This window comes from Chaetodon trifascialis, chromosome 2, assembly GCF_039877785.1.
Source record: "Chaetodon trifascialis isolate fChaTrf1 chromosome 2, fChaTrf1.hap1, whole genome shotgun sequence".
NCBI lineage: Eukaryota > Metazoa > Chordata > Actinopteri > Chaetodontiformes > Chaetodontidae > Chaetodon > Chaetodon trifascialis.
In genome coordinates this window covers 31,027,358-31,051,515 of record NC_092057.1, presented here as the reverse complement: position 1 = coordinate 31,051,515, position 24,158 = coordinate 31,027,358, and the positions used below count along the sequence as shown (strand labels likewise).

At 41.0% G+C, this 24,158-nt stretch overlaps 1 protein-coding gene across 2 annotated transcripts in view; it reads left to right on the top strand.

Annotated features, from left to right (window-relative positions):
* The window catches only part of LOC139340599 (glycine receptor subunit beta-like), a 170,803-nt gene extending 150,084 nt beyond the window's left edge, over positions 1-20,719 (top strand). For both annotated transcript variants that reach the window (XM_070976513.1, XM_070976517.1), the window contains 4 exons: positions 10,326-10,478; positions 14,410-14,558; positions 19,116-19,274; positions 19,924-20,719. In XM_070976513.1, coding sequence (XP_070832614.1) covers positions 10,326-10,478; positions 14,410-14,558; positions 19,116-19,274; positions 19,924-20,214 — 752 coding nt within the window. In that variant the 3' untranslated portion in view covers positions 20,215-20,719. The remainder of the gene's footprint in view (positions 1-10,325; positions 10,479-14,409; positions 14,559-19,115; positions 19,275-19,923) is intronic.
* The last annotated feature ends 3,439 nt before the right edge of the window (positions 20,720-24,158 follow it).

The window sequence follows — 24,158 nt, the reverse complement described above, 5'->3', positions numbered from 1 at the left end:
CGGGGGCAAAAAACGGGACGGTTGACAGGTTTGCCTTGAATTAAGATACACCCAGATGTCATTTGCACAGTTCTTGTCCTCGGCTTGGCTCATCGAAAGTCACAGAAAGTTGTGAAGAATACACCAATCTGATGACTTTGAAAGTCATTTAGTGGGGCCAAGGTATAACAAGGCAGCTGATAAGACCCCACTCAAGCAAGGCTGTAGACCTTGATGGTGTCAGCCCCAGGGTGTTCAAAGCCTTTGTCCCAAGTTATGTGAAGTGGTCACCATATTTTCAAGATCAGTCTGAGTCTTAAAAAGGTCCTTGTACTGTGGGAAACACATTTCCTCCTTCCTGTGGCAAAGATGTCCCAGTGGCCCCAAGGACTACTGGCACAAGGCGATTGTGGGTCAGGAGGTAGAGCGGTCGTCCACTTATCAGAAGCTCGGTTGTTCAATCTCTAGTGTATGCAGTCAACATGTCATCCGTGGGCAATAACTTAACAGGACTTCAATGAAAGTTAATTCAATTCAATTCAATTCAATTCAATTTTATTTGTATAGCGCCAAATCACAACAGAAGTTGTCTCAGGACACTTTCCATATAGAGCTGGTACAGACCAAGCTCTTTTATCTACAAAGAAACCAACAATTCCCCCATGAGCAAGCACTTGGCGACAGTGGCGAGGAAAAACTTCCTTTTAACAGGCAGAAACCTCGAGCAGAACCAGACTCTGGGTGGGCGGCCATCTGCCTCGACCGGTTGGGTGAGAGAGGGAGAGCAAGAGAGGGAGAGGGAGACAGACAGACAGACAGACAGACAGACAGACAGACAGACAGACAGACAGACAGACAGAAATGCAGTCAGAGAGAGAGAGAGAGAGAGAGAGACAGAGAGACAGACATGCAATCACAGTAACAGTGAGAGTGGATGTAATAACAGCAGTAGCAGTTGCAGTGGATGTCAGGCAGGGCCAAGGCAGGAGACGCAGCTGAAATCCACAATCCAGATTCAGCCACTGTCCATGGGAACCTGCAAGACGACAAAGCACAGAGACTCCGGGGAAGGAGCTAAGTTAGTAACATGCCGTGGTAGGACATGAGAGCGTGCGGATGGAGAGGGACAGAAGGACAGAGGAGCTTGGTGTATCTTTGGATGTCCCCCGACAGTCTAATCCTATAGCAGCATAACTAGGGGCTGGTCCAGGACAAGCCTGAGCCAGCCCTAACTATAAGCTTTATCAAAAAGGAAAGTTTTAAGCCTACTCTTAAATGCAGAGACAGTGTCTGCCTCCCGGACAAAGACTGGAAGATGGTTCCACAGGAGAGGAGCTTGATAGCTAAATGCTCTGACTCCTGTTCTGCTTTTTGAGACTTTAGGAACCATAAGTAGACCTGCATTCTGGGAACGCAGTGTTCGAGTAGGGCAATAAGGTACTATGAGCTCTTTAAGATAAGAAGGTGCCTGGCCATTTATGGCTTTGTAAGTAAGGAGGAGAATTTTAAACTCTATTCTAAACTTTACAGGGAGCCAGTGCAGAGTGGCTAGTATTGGAGAAATATGATCTCGCCTCCTGGTTTTTGTCAGAACACGTGCTGCAGCGTTCTGGAGCAACTGGAGAATATTCAGCAACGAATTTGGGCAGCCTGATAGTAAGGAATTGCAATAATCCAGCCTGGAAGTTACGAATGCATGGACTAGTTTTTCTGCATCATTTTGAGACAAAATATGCCTGATTTTTGCGATATTACGTAGGTGAAAAAAGGCAGTCCTTGAAATTTGTTTAACATGGGAGTGAAAGGACATGTCTTGGTCAAAGATGACTCCCAGATTCTTTACAGTGGTGCTGGAGGCCAGCGCAATGCCATCCATAGCTGCTATGTCATCAGAAAGTGACTTTCTAAGATGTTTAGGGCCTACTACTATAACTTCAGTTTTGTCCGAGTTCAGCATCAGAAAATTGCAGGTCATCCAGATCTTTATGTCATGAAGACATGCTTGTAGTCTAGTTAACTGACTGGTTTCTTCTGGCTTCATTGATAAATATAGCTGGGTATCATCTGCATAGCAATGAAAATTTATTGAGTGCTTCCTGATAATCTTACCTAAAGGAAGCATATATAAGGTGAATAGAATTGGTCCAAGCACAGAACCCTGCGGAACTCCATAGCTGACTTTAGTGAGCACAGAGGAGTCGTCATTAACGCGTACAAACTGAGAGCGATCTGACAAGTAGGATTTAAACCAGCTTAGCGCAGTTCCCTTAATGCCAATGAAATGTTCCAGTGTCTGCAATAGGATGCCATGGTCAATGGTGTCAAATGCAGCACTAAGATCCAGTAAGACTAGTACAGAGACAAATCCTTTATCAGATGCAATTAGAAGGTCATTTGTAACTTTAACCAGTGCTGTCTCTGTGCTATGATGCACTCTAAATCCTGACTGGAAATCCTCGAATAAACTATTATTGTTTAGAAAGTCGCACAGCTGATTGGCAACTGCTTTCTCAAGAGTTTTTGAGAGAAAGGGAAGGTTGGATATCGGTCTATAGTTGGCTAAAACCCCTGGATCAAGAGTAGGCTTTTTCAGTAGCGGTTTTATCACAGCTACTTTAAAGGACTGTGGTACGTAGCCTGTTGATAAAGAGAGATTGATCATGTCTAATACTGAAGAGTCAATTAGAGGTAATACTTTAAACAGCTTAGTCGGGATAGGATCTAAAATACAGGTGGATGATTTTGATGATGAAATTATTGAAATTAGTTGGTGATGGTCAACAGGAGTAAAACAGTCTAAAACTGCAACAGACTGAGTAACAGTTTCTACGGTGTCGGTTAACTTAACAGGACTTCAATGAAAGTTAACATGATGGAACACTAAAAAAATGCAGATATTTCAAAGTACAAACGGGGATGCAGGAGAGAAACTAAACTTCAAACCAAAGTGTTAGCTTTGAAGCTCGGTTCTTTATTGGAAGCTCAAGAACGGTCCGGAGAAGTCTTCAGTTCACAGTCAAAGTATTTATTGTAGGTCACAGGTAAAGCAATGCAGCGCTGGACTCAGACTGACAGAGCTCCCTCAGGATCTCAGCCAGAATGAGTACCGTTCACAGACAATCGTTCACATTTAAGGAGTTGGGATTGCCCAGCCCAGTACATTAATCAGTTCAGGACATTCTAGACATCTTCAAGTACTAACCACTAAACATGTGATGAGTAAAACATATGTGTGTATGTGTGTTGTGTCCGGCGTGAGGATAATATTGCAGACATCGTAAATAAGGAGTAGAGGTGCCATGCACATCTTGTTTGCCACTACTGATTGTCTCTGGGGATATGATATTTATGACTCAGGGCTAATAGTCAGGCCTTCTATCACAGTGACAAGATGTTTTCGTATGCCAGAGTACAAAACAAGATGTTAGAGTGTTTAAACAAGATGTTCTCCGCAACAAAAGAGATTCATTTCAAAGCTACAAAAGTACTGGGAGCTGAGAAGACAAAGACTTTTAAAAATGTCAATGGACTCTGTTTATGTCAATGGACTCTGTTTATATAGAACTTTTTCTAGTATTAATGACTGCTCAAAGCCCTTTTACATGGCTGAGTGACAGCTGCTCATTTTTAGCAGTAAAATTCACATGCACAGTCACCAATGGCAAATCATTGGAGCAGTTTGAGGTTCAGTATATGGACCAAAGATATTTTGACATGTAGATTGCAGGGGCCAGGGATTGAACTACCTGCCTACCTTCTGATAAGTGGATGATTGCTGTACCATTTGTGCCACAGCAATTCTCTATGGTCTCTGGCAAGAGTTGAATTTTGCAACATAAGCTTGTTTCGGGGGGGGGGGGGATCATCACAGGTTGCGGTTGACATCTGCTTTGAAATAGGTTAGGTGCACTTTTGCTTGCTTGCACAGCGCTTGGCACAACTCAGCAATTACAATTACAGTTACTTGCAGACGCTTTTGTCCAAAGCGATGTACATATGAATTCACACACCGAGGCACAGCATCAGTTTTGGGGTTCAGTATCTCGCCCAACGAGAGAACGGAGGCTCCTGAACCTCCTACCAGATGGGAGGGGGGCAAACAGTCCATGATTGGAGTGGGAGCTGTCTCTGCTGATGCTGTGAGCCCTTTTTGGACACAGCTTAGAGGTCCTTGATGGCAGTTAGCTGGGCACCAGTGATGTACTGGGCAGTTTTCACTGTGGTTTTGTTTAATTACTACTGCAACAAAGTAATTTCCCAAATTGGGATCAATAAAAAAGCAGTCTAAATGTCTAAAGTCTATGTCACCAGGACCCTCCGCTTGGAGGTTGTACAGCTGCCAAAGTCCACATTCCTTCCAATCTGTGTGTTGGAACTGGTGCTAGAGTGTGGCATCCGCATACTTTGTGGCGTCCGCATGCTGTAGCAGGCCTCACTGACAGCTTCACAGGTCTGATGAGTGGGGTGCAGTTGAGGAGTAGGAACAATGAGAGGTGATTGGACGTGTCCCACGTTGGGGAGGGGGGTGGCTTTGTAAGGAATGTTTTGTCTAAACATGGTTCAGGTTTTTGTATGGTGGGGCAGGAGACATTCTGGTGAAATCTGGGGAGAACAGTCCTCAGTTGGAGTGGTTGAAGTCTCCAACAACAATAAATGCTCCATCAGGGTGTGCAGTTTGTTGTTTGTGGATAGCAGCATATAGTTCTTTCATTGCTAGTTTCGCATTAGCATTTGGGGGGATATGATGGTTAACGGTCGTAATGAGTGGGCGGCTTCCCCACTATCGTACGAATGTGTGAATGCAGACTTGAGTTGTAAAAGCGCTTTGGGTGGTTGTCAGACCACACTGCATGCACAATTGTATTCCCAAGGAATAAATTCTTTTTTGCACAAATGCAGTGCAGTCAGTCAATCCAAAATGTTAATGTACCTCAAACCTTATTATTTAACAAAGGAAAGTGAGTTTTGGTTTTCTCGGGAGAATATCTATGGGTGCACAATTATTAGGCAATTATTAGTGTGAAGAATGATTATGCAATTAAATGAAAAAATTTAAATTTCCCATCTCACTTATTCATCTCATTTATTAGAGTAAAAATAAAAAATTAACAACTCAAAATGACATTACAAATAAACATTTTTGACATTTCAACAAGTATTCAGTGACCAATGTAGCCACCCCCCAACTATCATGAGCCTTCCATCCATAGAGTCTGTTAGTTTCTTGATCTGTAGTTGATCAACTACAGCAGCAACTACAGCCTCCCAAATGCTGTTCAAAGAAGTGTTATCTTCTCTCACTGTAAATCTCACATTTAAGAATTTAATTCAATAAAATTACATTTTATTTTTATTGTGCCAAAGCACAACAGAAGTTGTCTCAGGACACTTTCCATATAGACCTGGTACAGATCAAACTCTTTTATCTACAGAGACCCATCAATTCCCTCATGAGCAAGTACATGGCGACAATGGCGAGGAAAAACTTCCTTTTAACAGGCAGAAGCCTCAGGCAGAACCAGGCCATGTGTCTTGACCAGTTGGGTGAGAGAGAGAGAGAGAGAGAGAGAGAGAGAGAGAGAGAGAGAGAGAGAGAGATGCAATCACAGTAACAGTAACAGTGGATGTAATAATAATGGAAGTATGACTAATAGTAGTAGTAGTTGCAGTGGATGTCAGGCAGGGCCATCGCAGGAGATGTAGCTATGATCCACAATTCAGGTTCAGCCACTGTCCATTGGAACCTGCAAGAGGTCAGGTGAGGAAGGGGGCCATGTCATTATTCTGTCATCTTTAAGGCCTTTGCTGACTAGCCAAGCAGTGGAGTACTTGGACGCATGTGATAGAGCATTGTCCTGCGTAAAAATCGTGGCCATCTTATATGATGTAGAGTTTTTCCTGTACCACTGACTTGAGGAAAGTATCTTCTAAAAACTGGCAGTAGGTTTGGGAGTTGATTTTAAGTCCATCTTCAACCCGAAAAGGTCCAAGTAGCTCATCCTTAATAGCAGCCCATACAAGTACCCCATCTCCACCTTGCTGGCTTCTGACTCGAAGTGGAGCTCTGTGCCCATTAGTGATGCAGTAAAAGGCCTGTGTTTCAAGTTTGAGTCTTGTTCAGTGGTGGTCGTTTGTCAGCTTTCCTTACCTGGGCCATGTCTCTGAACACCTTGTACTTCTGGACGCTCCAGGTAGGTTGCATGTCTGGAATATGGCAGCCCTGGAGATTAATGGGTTCCTAGTAGCTTCAGGTATTTTCTCCACACGTTTCTTGCAACCCTGTTGACTATTTGCAACTGAATGTTTGATTGTTTGGTGATCACACCTCAATACCTTAGCTACTTCAAAAGTGCTTCACCCCCCTCAAAGGCATTTTACAATTACTGACTTTTCAGAGTCGTTTAAACCAATTTTTGGCCCATTTTGTCTGAGGTAAAGAAGCTGCCTAGTAATTATGCTTACCTTGATATAGGGTGTTGATCACTTAAGGCCAGACCCTCCCTCATTACATAAATACACATCACCCGATAAGGCTTAAATCCAATTAGCATTCAAGTTTGTATAGCTTGGAGTTGGAAAATATGCATAAAATTGATGATAATGTCAGAGGGTTAGTTCAGATGATACAAGAAGGCTAGCATATTGTGGTACATCTATACAAGGTAGGAAGGGGGCTTTTGTGAGTGTTTATGCACCCACTGTTTATGAGCCAACTTTCTTCCCACAGATCACCAAAATCTACTGGATCTGACTGATTACCTTCTTATTATTGGTGCAGACATGAATACCTTTTTTGATAGTAGCCTGGACAGGACAAATACCTCAGTGTCCACCACTCATGCAGCTTCTTGCAAAACATTACATCATCTCCTTCAAGACATAAACCTAGTAGATTTATGAGGACTGCAGAATGCAACAGCTAGGGATTTTACATACTTTTCCCCCCATCATAAAATGTCCTCCAGAATAGATTATATTCTAGCTTCCACTCAAATATTTGCAGCTGCACAATCTATAGATTTTCTACCATGGCACTTATCAGATCATAATCCTATCTTGGCCTCTTTCAATTTTGAATCCGTCAGAGGCAAACCATCCAGATGGAGGCTTAATACCACTATCCTTCAAAACCAAGAAACATAGCCTAATTGGGGCCCAAACTGATTGGATTTATTGGTTTCAATAGAGATAGTGTATCTGACCCAATGTTGCTGTGGGCTTCCATTAAGGGGTTTTTATGCAACAATGCCATTTGGTTCTCCTTGCACCTTAAAAGGTCCAGAATGCTCCAGGAATCTCTAAGATAGAACAAAGCTGCAGCTTATTAGAGAAAGACTTGGAATGTATCTATACAAAAGAAAACGAATATAAACTGAAGGTTGAACAAGCACAACTGAACAATTTGCTGAAACATAGGATGGAACACTGACTGCATATAACCAAACACAAATACTACTAAGGAAGGGAGCAGACCAAGTTGCCTCCTTGCTCTCATTCTTAGGCAGCAGGAGAGCAGGTCTCTAACCTCAATAAAGGAAGGAAGGGCCTGGTCTCAACCACCCCAGAGATAAATGAAACACTCCTCTGAAAAGCAACCATCTCAGGAACAATATGATAATTTCTTCTCTGGTCTAGATCTTCCCACCCTGTAATCAGAAGAATCAAAAAGACTAGAAGCGCCACTTTCTTTGGAGGAACTCCTCACTCTGAAATCTACTAACAAAGGTCATTCCCCAGTGTTCTCTCTAGATCTTCACAATGTCTTGACTTTTATATTTTTCAACAAAACAGGACAGATGGCTATCACACACACATTCACACACCTGGTAATCATAAATCTTTCCTTCAAAACAAAGACTATTTGGGGGAGTTCACTCATCCTGTTTCTCTAGGGTTTATACTATACCATAAATTCCTCAGGTACAGTGAATTGTACCTTAACCTTCCATGTCTATCCTGTGTCCCTCATTGAATGTCCTTTGATCCTCTTTCTCCTCTCAGTGACAGAGGGCCATAAAGAATTTTACAATTCATAGACTGATTCCCAGGCTTAGTAAGTCATCTAATTCCTACAGATGCCAAAACCGGGTAAAGACCCGTTAGAATTCCAATTATAGACCAATTTTGTTGATCAATTCTGATCTAAAGATATATGGCAAGGTATAAGCCCTTTGATCAGAAAAAGCTGTAGGGGGTGTGATAAATCCGGATCAAGCAGGATTTATGAAGGGGCGCTTAGGCTCAGACAATATTAGGCGACTACTACATGTCATAGGATAAACAGAGAAAACTCATTCACCCAGTGGACTCTTATTTGTTGATGCTGAGAAGACCTTTAACAGATTAGAAAGACAATACCTCTGGAAAGTTGGACAGTTTAACTTTGGCCCAGGTTCTATCAAGATGATCCAGGTTTTGTATGCTAATCCTTCAGCCCAAGTTTGCACTGGGGGGACTTTCTCAGAAATATTTGGAATATCCCGCAGCTTAAGAAAGGGCTGTCCCACATCGCCACTACTTTTGAATTTCTCTTTGGTACCCCTTGCCCAGTTAATCTGGAAAAGTACCTCAGTTTCCCCTGTACAAATAGGTGCCTCCACCCACTCGATATCGCTATATGAAGATGACACTCTCATATATATGTCAGATCTACAGAATTCTTTTCCTAATGCTATTAAAATGCTTGAGAATTTTGGGTTAATATTTGGTTTTAAGATCAACCTCTCTAAATCAGTGCTGATGCTGCTCAATACAGAGCGAGATAAAAGGGTACTCCCATCGAGAATCACTATAGTCCAACTAGTCTATTTAGCTGTTCAGATAAATAAGTTTTAAAATCTGAGGCAAGGACCAACTATATGAACATATTTTAAAAGATAGAGGGTAATATTAATAGGTGGATGTCCCTTCCAGCAACAGTTCCATCTCATATTTCGGTGGTGAAAATGAATATTTTGCCAAGGACTAACTTAATTATTTCGGTTACCCCTAGCACCACCAGCTAATTACTGGTTGAAGTTAGACTCCTTGCTGAGTAAATATGATTGGAACAGAAAAGGACCTTGTATCAAATGGTCTACACTGCAGCTGGATAAATCTCAAGGGGGCTGGACTTATCCAAACTTTGAAATATATCATTGGTCCTTCATATTGCGCTCTCTTAGTTACTGGATGAACCCAGAAGCATGTGCACCATGGAGAGATGTAGAAAAAGAATTGATAGCTCCAGTGAGATTGCGGGACCTTTTGTTTTCTGGTATTAGACAAAAGAAATGTATTTTATGCCATGGACCTATAATACCACATATGTTAAAACCTCTAAGACAGTTGAATGGTTTCTGGGACTCAAAGGAAAGTGGTATGTAACCTCCCCTGATTGGTGGAATCTAAATCTACTAATGAGTGGTAAGCCTTTTATTCAAGACACATGGGTCCAAAAAGGTGTACAAGTCCTACATGATTTAAATGGAGATAACACTTTAATGACCTCGTCACCTATTATAATATTCCCAAGCAGTCTCTGTTTTATTATTTTAGGTTAAGATCAGCCTTTAATTTGTATCGAACCCATGGGGTTCTGAGTTGAAGGTTCACCCGATTGTAGATTTGGTTTTGAGTGCCCCTAAGAGAATCGTATCTTACATCTATGCAAGTCTTATGTCACACCCAATGGTTTCTATCTAGGAAAAAGACATGACTCCTATAAGAAGAGTGATAGACTGGGATGTAGTATGGGACAATGTTGCAGGGTCTTCAAAATTCCCAATCACCAATTTATTCATCTTAAAATATGTCACATGACTGCAATTGTCTAGCGCTTTATACAAGCTCATACTCTCTCATTACAACATTGGCTGAGCTGCTATCTGAACATTTTATTTATTGAACGTTCATCTGGCAGGATTAATAGAGCCAGTCCCACTACCCTACAAATGTGGATAAGAGGCATTGCTGCTGTGAAAAATCTACTACTTAAATAATAGAAATTGTGTGGCTATTGAATGTTTGTATTCTATAGTACCTTTATTTTACTTATTTCCAGTGATTGATATTTATTTCAATGTCACTGTAGTTTTTTTTTTTTTTTGGGGGGGGGGGGGGGGCAATTGAGAAATTTGCTTGCTTGCTTAAATTATTTTATACACTTCCAACTGTAATACCATCATCAAAATGAAAAACATTTAATTAAAAAAAAAAGAAGTACATTGGCAAGCTAGGCTGTCAGGAAATAAAAGACACTGAATATGCATTTTCTGTACTTTGAAATTTCAGTAATATCCCTGTATTTTTTTTACTGTTAATGTTGCCAGAATATGCAAAATTACTCAATCTCTGTCTTTTCCTAGGATACTACACCTGTGTAGAAGTGATTTTTACATTGCGGCGCCAGGTTGGTTTCTACATGATGGGGGTTTATGCTCCAACTCTATTGATTGTTGTATTGTCCTGGTTATCATTCTGGATCAATCCCGATGCTTCAGCTGCAAGGGTACCATTGGGTGAGTACCACATTTTACAAGCCTGGTCTCATTCCCTTGACATGTTTACTAATTTTCAGTAATTTTGCATAACACTGTTTTTATACTTAGTCACTTAGTAATGACACATAAATAAATAAAGGGGATGAAAGGGGGAGAGAGTGGAAGAAGGGATGGTAGACTCTTAGGTGGGTGGATTGGAATGGCTGATCAGCGTGGCTGGATGTTCAGCAATGAGAGGAGACTAGTGAAGGAAGAGACTCAGGGTGGGGCAGCTGCCTCTTCGTATGTTCTTGGGTTACGCTGGTTGAGCCCCAAAAGAACATCCAGATGACAGCTGCGCTTGGGCATTTCTGATGTCTCTCAGGTTGTTGCAGATGTAAATGAGGTATGTAGGTGAAGACTAGTGACCGAGAATTTTAGTGATGTGATTGGGAATGCCCTGCCGGGAAGTGTTTTTTGCGGCGCCGATGTGGAACAAGTGGCCTGAGTACAGTTCGGGCTGGATGCTGGATCTAAATAAGATTCAGCAGAGGTGATGGTGGAACCAGAAGCGTGTGGCTACGTAGCCTGTTTCTGAGATGAGCAATGGATCTTGGGGCGAGGCTCGATTGGTTAGTCTTAAGCTTACGTGATCGTGGATGGGTTTGTAAGGATTTAGGATTGAATTCAGTCGAGGTGAATGGGCTAAGGCGGGCTGGACTGGTCAGTTTTGCTGTGTTTTAGGTGGAAGACGAGAGCGTTGGATGAAAGGATGGAAATGTGGGAGATGGCTGTGTGCCGGGATGGTTGGTAGTCCATGCATCTGAACGCAAGGTGACTATGCATCGGGCCAGAAGGTCTGAAGTGAGAGGCAAACGTTTAGGGTCGGAGCATGGTTCAGTCTTGAGACCTTTGATGGATATGTGAGAGTGGGATAAGGCGGTGCTCCCGTTGCTAACTTGGTGATGAAATTTAAACCATTGATATAAGCTTTAAAGCAATTCCATCCGGTCAGATAGGAGGAGATCATCTGGGGGGAGACCCTATTGAGGATGGCATCTTGTGAAGCAATCCGTAATCTTTCTAGCTCTGGTATTAGTTGAAGGTGGTGGCTGAAAATGTTGGGACTGGAGTCGGAAAATGGTCAGAGGTAGGAGCCAATTGCCTGAATTTCTGGAAGGAGAAACGAGAAAGTCAGTGGCCTGGGATATGGGATGCTCAGTTGATGAACTGGTGTTGAGCTGAAACTAAGGTGAGCCTTCGAACAAATTGCATGATGTCTAGAACATGTGATCTTCCTTTGTTAACGATGGTGATGACAGCGCTGTTGTCAGAGTGGATAATGATTATCTTTTTTGACCATTCATGCCCCCAAAGAATGGCTACTATCATGATGAGATACAATTCGCATATGGTGGAGGAAAGGGAGAGTGTTGTGAATTCGCTAGGCCACGTGGTCAAAAACCACTTTCCGTTGTAGTAGCTGCCGAAACCAATGGAAGGGGCAGCGTCTGTCAACAAGTGCATGTCTTCCTGCGCAGTGGCGTGGTTGTCATAAAAGAGGGAGATGCAGTTCCGGGACAAAAGGAACTGGTGCCACAGTTTAAGCTCCATCTTGCATGTTTTGTCAAGCATGACATAGTTGTGGAGAGATGGGATGGAGGAGGCGATGGAGAGGTGTGGCACGAATGATTGCCTTGGGGGATAATGCGAGTGGCGCTATGAAGGTGTCCTAGGAGTGACAGGAGTTAATGTTTGGTGCACCTTTGGGCCAGGAGGAAATTTGAAATGAGCAATGCAATTCTATGGGTTTTCTCGGAGGGCAGTGATGCTTGGAGTAAGACAGTGTTGAGGGTGATGCAGAGAAAGTCTAGGGATGTGCTGGGACCTTCTGTTTTGTCTTGGGAAATGGGGACTCCCAGTTCGTGGTGGTGAGAGTGGTGAGAGCCTTAGCTGGGGGCGAAGACGGTGGTGAGATGGTAAGAAAGTCGAGGTGGATGACATATGGGACTTTGTGGTTGTTTGTAAGGACCCTAGCAGAGTGATTCTGCAAGGTAATTCAATATTTTGGAGCTGCTTTTGCATCCAAAGGTGAGGCACACTGCGAAATAGTATTCGCCCTTCCTGTGAACACCAAAAAGGTGCCAGAAGTCGGGGTGGATAGAGAGGACTTTGAAGGCACTGGTGATCCCTGCTTTGGACAACCAGGCTCCTTGGCCTACGAGATGGATGAGTGAGATGGCGTGGTCGATTGTGGAATAGTGCATGGAGAAGTCAGGACTAGGGATTAGGGTGTTGATACTTGATGAGCCGTGGGGGGATGATAGGTCGATAATGAGTCTCTTTTTTCCTGAATACTTCCTGCGGCTATGCCGATTGGACTGTTTCTGAATGTGGGGAAGGGTGGACTGGAAAAGGCCCTATCATGAAGGCTTCTTTAACTTCTGAGGCCAGGAGTTTGTCTACTATGTCTGGCTCTGATCTGGCTGACTGCAAGTTGTTGCATATGTATGGAGAATTTGGCATGGTCTACAAACCCGTGGTGGAAACCGTAGGTCAATCCTTGGATTAGATAATTGATGAACTAGCAGTCAGGGTGGTTCTTTAGGGCAGCAGCTAAAGTGTGGATGTTAATGGGAGTGTTGAGGTACTTACACAGGTTAAGCATGGTTGGGCTGGGGGACAGATGGGTCTGGATGTGGCTCCAACACAGAAGGAGCAGGTGTGGAGGAATCGGCAGCTTGAGGCCTTGCAACCTAGGTTGTTGAAGTTGCATATCATTCTTCCACTTTGGAATAGGACTGGCCTTCCTCTCCTGTCTGTGCCTCTGGGGAGTGGGCCAAGGGCGATAGGCTGGGTGGAAGCTGGCTTAGGGGTGATGGTAGGTGGGGGGGCCATGGGTGGCAGACTGGGGAAGACGGTTGGCATTCGTTTATTTGGGAGTGCGGAGGTAGGGGGGTCATGAGGGTGCACTCTGTGGCTGGGTGGGAAGGTGCCCCTCATGATTGGCAATTCAGGGAGGGACAAGCAGTGAAAACCTGGCAATATAGCTCTGGGTCTAGTGTTCCCCAATAGGTTCCCTGGTTGAATTGATGCAGGCTACCGGCGGCTTGGGAAGCCAAAAGTGCACGGTATGTGTAACCACTGAATCACAAGGCTAGGTCTAGGATGATGGACAGATAGTCATCCAGCTTTTATCTATGGTCGGGGAAAGTGGAACAGATTGTGTCGCTGTGCAAGGAAAAAGAGAATGTGAATTCAGCTGGTGTGAGTTCCGTGGAACGAGTGGGTGTTGGCTGTTTGAGGTGGAGGGGGCTTAGAACAGTTTGTATTTCTCTCGGGATATGCGATATGTGGATTAAATGTGGTTGAATAGATCAGTAAAGTGAGTATCTGTTGCCTGAGTGTGAGTGACTGGGTGTACTGGAGGTAGAGTGGTGGCTAGGGAGAAACTGTTAAGTAGAGGGAGGTAGTTGGAGTTGTGGAAGTAGATGTTTCGCTGCCTGAGAACGTGTTTCAGATGAGCTACTGTCCACTTGGATGTGCTTGATGCTTGGGCGTGGTAGGGGTGTTATCTAGGTGCCTGCGTATGGCGGAAGCTTCGCCTGTTGTTTGAGTGGCAGAGACGGTATTTCTCGGACGACAGACACAAGGTCTTCCCCTGGAGCTTGTGGCAGGTGACGTGCTGGCTACATGGGAATTTTTGGGGGTTGTGAGCTGCAATCGTCGGGGGTGGAGTGGATTTCTGAGCGTGGCCGATTTGCTTGTGGCGTTGAGTTGTGGAGAATGAGACCGTACAGAAAACAAATTGAAGGGGAAATGAATGAATCAGGAGCACATAAATACCTTGGTGCAGAAATAGGGTGTGTCTGAGGCGTGGTCTTGTTCCTGAACTTAGTGTGAAAACAGATCTTACTTATCTGAAAATAATCATTCACATGTGGTAATGTGTGTATCTGTGTGTTTCTAGGGATTTTATCAGTACTCTCTCTGTCCAGCGAGAGTATGTCCTTGGCGTCAGAGCTACCAAAGGTTTCCTATGTAAAGGCAATTGATATATGGCTCATTGCCTGCCTACTTTTTGGATTTTCATCACTGGTGGAATATGCTGTAGTGCAGGTCAGTTGTTAAACACACACACACACACACACGCACACGCACACACACACACACACACACACACACAGTCTGTCAATCACATCTGTTTCAATCTAAGAATACGTTGGTGAGAAATATAAGTATTGAATTTTTTTTATTTTTTTTTACAAAAGCAATATGTAATACGTTGTGCAAATAATTTGATATAATGAAAACATAAAATATAGACAAAAAATCAGTGATTATTTTTGTAGCAGAAGATATAAAGGCCTCACTAGCTCCTAATGCTAGCTATCCACCCAGGTAAACAGTCTCAAAAAAACTCCATGACAAAGTTGCTGACTTTATGAAGTTTACTGAGGGATTTCTTTTTGGGAATGTGCAAACAATACGGATAACTGCCTCATTAATATTGAACACAAACAATGAATATGGCAGTTTGCAGTGTATGTTTAAACACACAAAGCACACACAGCATTGGCATATATCTGTTAGCTATACACAATACAAATGAATGATGAATTACCACTTTGAAATTAGCAGCCTATTAGCACAAGTAGATCTACTTCCGGTTTACAAAGAAGTTCATACAAGTGCTAGTCAACACCACAAGATGCCACTTTAAATAAGACAAATGGCATTTCAATTAGGTGCAAAATAAAATCAAGACTACTGATGAAACAACAAAATCATGTGGCTATAGCAAAATGCAAGCATGACTCTATGTCCTGATCACGTTTTTTTGCCCCCGAGTCCAAGTCATTTGATTTTGAGTATCTGCCAATACCGAGTCCCGATCCAATACTTCTATAAAACATTATGAGCAAAGAATAAGATCCAGGATGTCCCTTTTATTTATTTATTTATTTTTTATTATTATTATTTTTTTTTATTTTTTTTTACCAGTGGCTCTTATATTAACATGTAACATTTATGCACAATTGTGCATGCATGCAGTGCAGTGTATTGTAAACTTCTATGAGGTAGCTTGAATTACAGTCTCAAGTCAGAACAGACGACAGAAATAAAATAAAATTTTCTTCACATTAGGAATAGTATAACATTACGTAAGGGTACGTTAATGTTGTTTTTTTTTTACCGTTAAAATCATAAGTTTTTCACAAGAAGCGGCAGTGTTTAACTGCAGTAAAGTCAGAAATATATTCACAGATTCGAACTTCCGGGATCAATAAGTCCCACGCGAAAATTTATTAGACAGCAAACAATACCTCTTTCCAACCGTGGTAACACAGACAACTAGCTACAACCTACTTTTTTTTTATCAAGCAGCAGCGAGACTGGAGCGCAGGGACCGTCTACAAATGTCTATACCGATAAGAAACAATGAAAGATTATTCAATAGCTTCACTTCTGTTAAATGTAGTGCCACCAAACTCACCTCACACATTAATTGCATCCTGCTGGTTATGCTACATCATTGGCTTTGGAGAAACATGCTTTTACATAATTTGGGGGAATTTTTAGAGGGAATAATATTCAATAACTTCATGTTAATAATGTGTAGTGCCACCAACACTTAGTTTGGGACAAGTTGCTTTTACTTATTTTTTGGGAATTTTTCAAGGGAATAATATTCAATAACTTCACTTCTATGAAGTGTAGTGCCACCAAAACCCCCACACACATCAATGACCTCTGCCTGGTTATACTACAACACTTAGTTTGGAGAAATGTGCTTTTACATACTTTTTGGGATTTTTTATTGGGAATAATATTCAATAATTTCATGGTAATAGAGTGGAGTGCCACCAAAATCCCCTCAGACATTAATGGCCTCCTCCTCTTTATACTACAACACTTAGTTTGGGAAAAGGTGCTTTTGCATAATTTGGGGGAATTTTTATTGAGAATAATATTCAATAACCCTACTTCTGTAGTGTAGTCCTGTAACGATTTGTTCCTTTCAAATCATTTCATGTGTTCTCATCCTGTGATATTTTATTGCATTTGTCTAACCCAATGAATGTCCTTGTACCGTTCAGCGTTGTAAGATAAAATGACTGGTGGAAGCCAGTTTGGATAACAGGAGGCAGATGACACTTTTCTCTTCTCTACTGTCAGCGATGTCTGTTGTATTAGATCCATGCCCAAACAACACTCGCGCACAGGTTGCTTATAGCATTCCAAGGACAAGATGTGGACAATAGTTGTGCTGTCCACGTCCTGGGAACACATCTTGATAATCAGACTCTCTGCTTTCTGCTTTCTTGGTGGCACTACACATTATTTACATGAAGTTATTGAATATTATTCCCTTGAAAAATTCCCCCAAATTATGTAGAAGCACATTTCTCCAAACTAAGTGTTGTAGTGCAACCAAGAGGAGGCCATTGATATGTGAGGGGATTTTGGTGGCACTACACCTCATAGAAGTGAAGTTATTTAAAATTATTCCCAATAAAATTTCCCCCAAATTATGTAAAAGCACCTTTTCCCAAACTAAGTGTTGTGGTGTGTGGGGATTTTGGTGGCACTACACTTAACAGAGGTAATGTTATTGAATAATCTTTTATTATTTCTTATCGGTATAGACATTTTTAGACGGTCCCTGCGCTCCGGTCTCGCTTCTGGCCGCTCGTAGAGACCAATGTAATTCATACTGCACGGAGGACGGCTTATTTTGAAAAAAAAAGTAGGTTGTAGCTCGTTGTCTGTGTTACCACGGTTGAGAAGAGGTATCGTTAATAAATAATCTAATAAATCTAATAAATTTTCGCGTGGGAGTTATTGATCCCGGAAGTTCGAATCTGTGAATATATTTCTAACTTTAACGCAGTCTGAGAAGACTATTTAATAGCTCTCGTTGTGACGCGTTGCCAAGGTAACCGGCTCTGGCCACAGAACCTGCAGCTCGGTCGGCCGCAGCTGTTATATCAGGCCTAATCAGTGGAGGGAAGTGAGATGATTGCTTAACGTTATGTTACGTGATACAAAGTATTTCAGAGGGCAAGTGCACCTTTTTTCCTCTACTGTCTTGCTGTTGTGATAAATAAACTGTGAAACAACGTATGTTAACGTATGTTCTGAGTTTCTGTTGCCATGGTTACCAACTAGCGTTTGAGCCAGCGCAATAATTTAGAACAATCAGGGTATTTGACCGGAACTTTTTTTATAGGTGTCCACAACACTTTTAAATGGACACCCTGCAGCCAATCAGAATCGAGTATTCACCCAGACCATGGTATAAAGCAAATAAAAGTGACTGTTATCAAGTAGCCTAAGGCCAGTATTGTGCTTTTTGGAACTGCACTCCGTGTTCTCAGTGCAGTGTATTGTAAACTGCAGTGCAGTGTATCGAGTTTGTGGTGTTAAAAGCAGCTTTGTCCTTCCCACCTCTCGAGATCCCGAGCTTCAAAACAGACTGCTGCGTGCTGAGCAGTGTTCCCTATTTAAAGGTGAACGATGGTAGACAAAGTTTATGATTTAGACCTGTAAAAACCTGTGTCTGAACCCGGAAAGAAAGGTAATAAAATTTAGCTAATTCAAAGGGAATGGTCACATTTCTAAAATATGACAGCAAGACAACATTCATAATTCACACATATTACACCAAAAAATTGCAGTTTCGAGGTTCCTGTACATCTAATCCAGTAGTTCATATTCTAAACTTAACTATGTCATTTATTTGTCAAAACTGTTTTTTTTTTTATTCTTATCATCCACTTGGAGTGACCCACAGGATGTTTTTGTAATGTAATGATCTGTGGATGGATGGATCTGTGTGGCGTCTTTGTAAAGTGTTACAATGATTACTACCTGAAGCATGAACACTTTGATTCAGCAGAGGGGGAGACAACATTATGGCAAAGCTCAACAGCTTTTCCTTCAACAATCTCCTTCCAAATTTAGAGGAACATTTACATAGCCTTTACACAAATACTTACAGCCGAGTTGATCTGAATTAACTGCATAAAAGGAAGATTGTGTGTATGTGTGTATATTACTATGCATTACATTTACATGTCTTAGCGGTCTCAGGTCTAGGAGAGCTGTGGAGCAATGAAGAGCTCCAGGCTGTTAGCATTAGCTAAGCTACCTGTACTAGCTAATTTGACAGAACATCTCACAGAAACACTCCTATAAATACATAAATAAATACAATTTTAATAACACTTTTCATCAACATTTCACGTGACTGATGATAGCTTGGGGATAAGTTAATAGTTTTTTGACATACAGTATTTTGTTAAAAATGAGGAAAGGAATAAAAGGAAACACTGCTGTCAGCTTGCACACAGATTTATTCTGAAGTAAGCAAGAGTTGTTCATCTGCTGTTCAGATGGTGTGTGTGACATTTTTGAGAGAGAATAAAGAAAAGTAACTTACAGTACAAAAAAGATAGTTTTGTCCCCTGTTAATTCAGTATAATATACTCCAAAAAAAATAAGGGCTGTCTGTTTTAACTTAAAACTTCAAATAGAGGTCGATTTTCAAACTTCTATCCATGCATTAATTTGTGTCCATGAAATCCATGACATCCATAATATACTCTCTCTTTCCTTCGATTTCACATTCTTTCTGTTTCTTTGTATGTTTCCCTTTCTCTTTCTCTGTAGGTAATGTTAAACAGTCCCAAACTGATTGAAGAGGAGAAAGCCAAAATGGCCACAAAAGAAAAAGCTCTGAAAGAGAAAGAAGGAAAGAAGCCTTCAAATAAAACTAACAGCACGGTGAATGGAACTGGTGGAACACCCATGCATGTCAATACACTGCAGGTACACAGAGCTCGGTCAAATAAAGCTGCATTTCTGTTACTTACGTTATTTGTAATAAGCATCACATGCATTCTTGAAGATGAGATTACTATGAGATTAAATTATGTGAAATATGAAAATACGCTGATATGCTTATTTTGATTCATCAGAAGATTGTATTTGATTTTGAGTTGTGAGGAACAAGAGTAGGAATGTCTAAGTGTTAGAATGGCATTGACCTCACGAACAGATGGGCCTGTTTCCTTTTTTTAAGCTTGTTTTGAGTTCAGAAACGAATGACCTATGTTTTACCTTAATGAATGGAAAATGTATTATTAGAGAGCAACATTACAAATTACATTCATGCGCAGCTCAATACTCAACTCCACTAAAATTGTCTACTTAAGCTTTATCTTTGTATGTTGCTAGGAATGCAGCATTCTCTTCATAAGCAAAGGCATCACATGAGTAGCCATATTTTAAATCATCCATGTTTAATAAAAAAAATGAATATAGAAAATTAATAATGGCCCCAGCATGCTGCCTGGGGGATCCAATGAGTTGTGCACTAGAAAGTTGTCTGACAAGACTAAACCTATTTGGTGACTCTTTCTTTATACAGCAAAATGTCATAAGACATAATATTAAAATACAGTCTGTTTTTTATCAGGTGGTAGAAACTCGTAAGAAAGTTTGCACCTCCAAGTCGGACCTTCGCTCCAATGATTTCAGCATTGTGGGATCTTTACCTCGCGATTTTGAACTGTCCAACTTTGACTGTTATGGTAAACCAGTTGAAGTGACAGGGGCCCTCAAGTCCCAGAGCAAAGCCAACAAGAAACCCGCACCACCCAAACCTGTCATACCTGCTGCTGCCAAACGCATTGACCTCTATGCAAGAGCCCTTTTCCCCTTTTCCTTTCTCTTCTTTAATGTTGTCTACTGGTCTGTCTATCTGTGAGAGGAAAATAGGGTGAATAAAAGTGTTAAAAGTGTTTGTATCCTATAATTTGCTGCCATACTGTTATTGAATATCATAGCAAACTCATATACTGTAATATACATTGCTAAAATCAAGATTTCCAAAATTTTAGAGCCATGAGACTGCAGAGACTGCTGGGGTCCCAGGGAGTAACTGTAAATCACCACAACTACAAAACCTTGTGGGCTGTTGGCTTTAACCCCTTTAAGGCAAAGAATTTAAGTAGGAACTGCATGTGTTTCTCTGTCTGATACAGGACAAGCTTTGTATAAACAAAATCTTGCTGTGGTGATCCCCATACCTCTCAGCTGTGTATTAGAAATCAATGATTTTTACTAGGATTACTGATAACACTTTATTGTAAGATATGAAACTCCACAATGGCCAATACTAACAAAATAAGACATTAGAAAACAAATATAAGAATATACACAAAATGAATAAATATCTTGTAAAACAAATCAATAAATCATCACAAGCATTACTTCTATGTATTTTCTTGCATTTTTTTTCATTTTGAAAGATTATTGGTGCCATATGACAAAAATGTATATGATATATATGTATATATATTTGCTGTAGAATAAAAATTAACTCTGACTTAGCCACATAGTGTAGCTGCTATAAATTTAAAAACTGTCTTGCACTGGTTTTGATGCTCAGTGAAAATGGAAGGTCAAAAGCCAAGGTATGGTAGTATAGTTATGGAGTTACTGGCTTTTGTATCCTCTCGTAGCTGTTTCAGAGCATGAACTAACTTAACCAGCCAAGAAAGTTGATGACAATTGCAATAGAATAATTGTGATCAAACCATCTCCACCATGTGATCTATGTCTGGTTGTGCCTGTGTGCAATGTTTCGACCACTCTGGGTCTTCTTCAGGCAACGGCACAAAAGAAGGCAAAGCAAAAGTTGTGAATATGCTTGCAGACTGGCAGAGAGATTTTGTCCCTTAAGCAGCCAGAGCAAGAATGAGGGAGAGTTCCTACTACATTAAATTTATAAGCGCCCATGCAAGTTAGGTTTCATTTTTGTTTTGTAATGCTACCCAACTTGTGTTGTAGACTTTTTACTTTTTGTTTTTGAATACCACATATGTCAATTAGTCTTTTGAATTTATGTTTATTGTGATGTGAATGATTTTGATGACTCTGCATGGATATTTTTTTTTTTTTTAGTTTTTATTAACTTGTTAAATGTTGTTTCACCCCATCAGTGTTTGTGGTGGGGGTCATGAATTGAATAAGGTTAGGTTTAGGTTTTGACCATTCTCTCGACCATTTTTGCTCGTCGCTGGGGGAGTGGAATAGGTGCTGGTCTTTTGTTTAGGTCGCCTGGGTTGAGGAGATCATAAAGAGCGTCTGCCTGCCCCTTCAGAATCCTTCCAAGGTTGGGCCACCCCAGTGACCAACTCCTCTGATTGTTCAATAGTTTGGTCTTTAAATCATGGTACCACTTATCATTAGAGTTGTAAATCACCACAGTTGGGGTTAGGGGTGAGGAATAGGGGTTGGAGAGAAAGGGTCAGGGGCTAGGGATATGGCCTATGTGGCATTAATGGAAAATAATGTAATTCTCCCTAGAGGTTTAAATCAGATTGAAATCTTACTGACATCAATTATTATATATTTCTTTTGCAGTTATCCAAAGACCACTGAATCAAAGAGAAATAATGACAGCAGGAGAGCACCAGCCCAAACCAGGAAGGCACAGTCTTGTTAGGGAAAAGTAATAACCTGGCCCACAAAACAGTCCATTCTCCGCTTGGACAGACACCCTCACTGCTCATTGACCATTTGGGTATTTTGTACTCAGTTTTAATCCATTGTCTCTCAAGCATTTTGTGCTCCCTTTCTTTTTTCTTTGAATATTATATTTATGTTGATTTGACCTAGTTTGAATTGTATTGCTGGTTTCTCCCACATACTTGATGCCACACTTTCTGCAAATAATTAAATATACTCAGTTCTTGATATTTGGACTACGCATGGGTCGGATTTTGTAAACTTATTTGGTGATATTATTTTTTTACCCAAAAACACAAGTGGAACTCTGGACAAGTGGTTTTATGTGGGACAGAATTCAGGACAGGCAATGTACTTTGAATCAAACTTTCCCTTAAATTCCTATTCCTTCTATATGTTGAAATATGTTTCTTTAAATACTATGTATGTTTCAGAAAGGACTGGAACTTTTCCTTAATGAATTGATTTAATTGTACACTCATTGATGAGTCTAGATGTATGGAATAATTTTCTCTGGATCTTGCTTTTGGATTTCTGTGTGTACATTTTTAGTGAATTCTGTAGGAACTGCCTCGAGTATCCTCCCTGTCTGAGGGCTGCAAATAAAATCTTCCTCCCTTATTACTTGCATACTTAAATTAAATCATAGTAATTGAGGCTTAATAATCCCCTTGTAGGTATGTTTCAGATGAAAACTTGTTTTTAATAGAAGGGAGTGCATATTAGTATCTTTAAAATATACATTAAAATCCAATTTACTTGCGGTGTTAAAATGTAGTACTTTAAAGGTGATGCTGTCTTAAAAGTTGACTTGCTTTTAATCAATGATGTACTTAATTTTGACTGACCTGTAATGTGAGTTAAATGATTAATAAATTCAATAAATTCTTGATTTGAATATGTCCCAAATATTATTCCAAATATCATCAAGGAATCATCAAGAAGTAGTGGAATTATTTTAGTGGCGCACTAGCCACTGTTGATTCTTCTTCGATTGCCATATAAATATTTGCCTATGAATATTTGCTTATGAACTTTTCTTCTTTTAAATGTTTATTTATTTATTTATTTTTTCAACTTATTTATTTATTTGTTTATTTTTTAATTCCAGTGTTTCCTCGGCGGGTCCTCCACACTGAGAGATGTGTCTGATCTGTTGCAGGGGGGGCTGTCCTCGGGCCCTCTTGGCCCGGCTGGTTGGGGGACTCCCTACCTTGGTGTGGGGCCCACCGGTCTGTCGGGCTCGGGTGGGCCCGGGTGCGGGTGCCCCCTGTGCTCACAGTCCCTGATGTCCCTCGGTGTGGACGACCCGAAAGGTGGCCTTTTCCTCAGTCATTAGTGCCGTGCCATGTCTCGTTACCCCTGCCATCGTCTGCAGTAAGAGTGTGAGTGTGTGTGTGTGTGTGTGTGTGTGTGTGTGTGTCTGTGTGTGTGTGTGTGTGTGTGTGTGTGTGTATGTATGTGCGCATGTGTGCGTGTGTGTATGCATGTAGTTGAGGGTGGGTGCTTGTACATACGGAGGGTGGGAGGGATGGGTTTTTATTGTTGCTTTATTTTGATTTCTATTGTTTTTAAATCCTGTGAAGCACTTTGTGTTACATTTTATTATGTATGAAAAGTGCTATATAAATAAAGTTTGATTTTGATTTGATTATGATGGTGCAAACTGTTTGCCCGTGGCAGTGCCTTTGAATTGTAGAAAAAAATCAGACTTGAACTCAAAAGTCATGTTTAGAAAGGTTGATCCCCAGTAACTCTAATATGTATTTATCTGGTCTTTCTGCATTTGGACATTTCAACAACCACAGCTTCTGCTTTGGTTTCAATATTGGTGTATAGTTTGTCTATATCAATTGTCAATTATGACAGTTATATTTTTTTACTTTCAATATAAAATCGTAAGTGTCCTTTAGTCACTGCACTCCAGTCCTTTGGATCCCTAAGCAATTCTGGTAATAAATAAAATTGTCTCGACCTTACGAAATCCTTTCCTCTAAGGTAAATGAATTGTTGTCTATTTATGTGTCCAACTTGAACCATCTGCTCGAGTATTTGCTTCACCTTCTTGGCTATGTCCAACTGCTGGGGTTTCTTTACTTTACTGTAATGGGGTCTACTTTCGATTCTGCCGCCGGTGTGGCGCAGGGGTTTTGAGGTCAAAGGGGCCCGACATTGCAC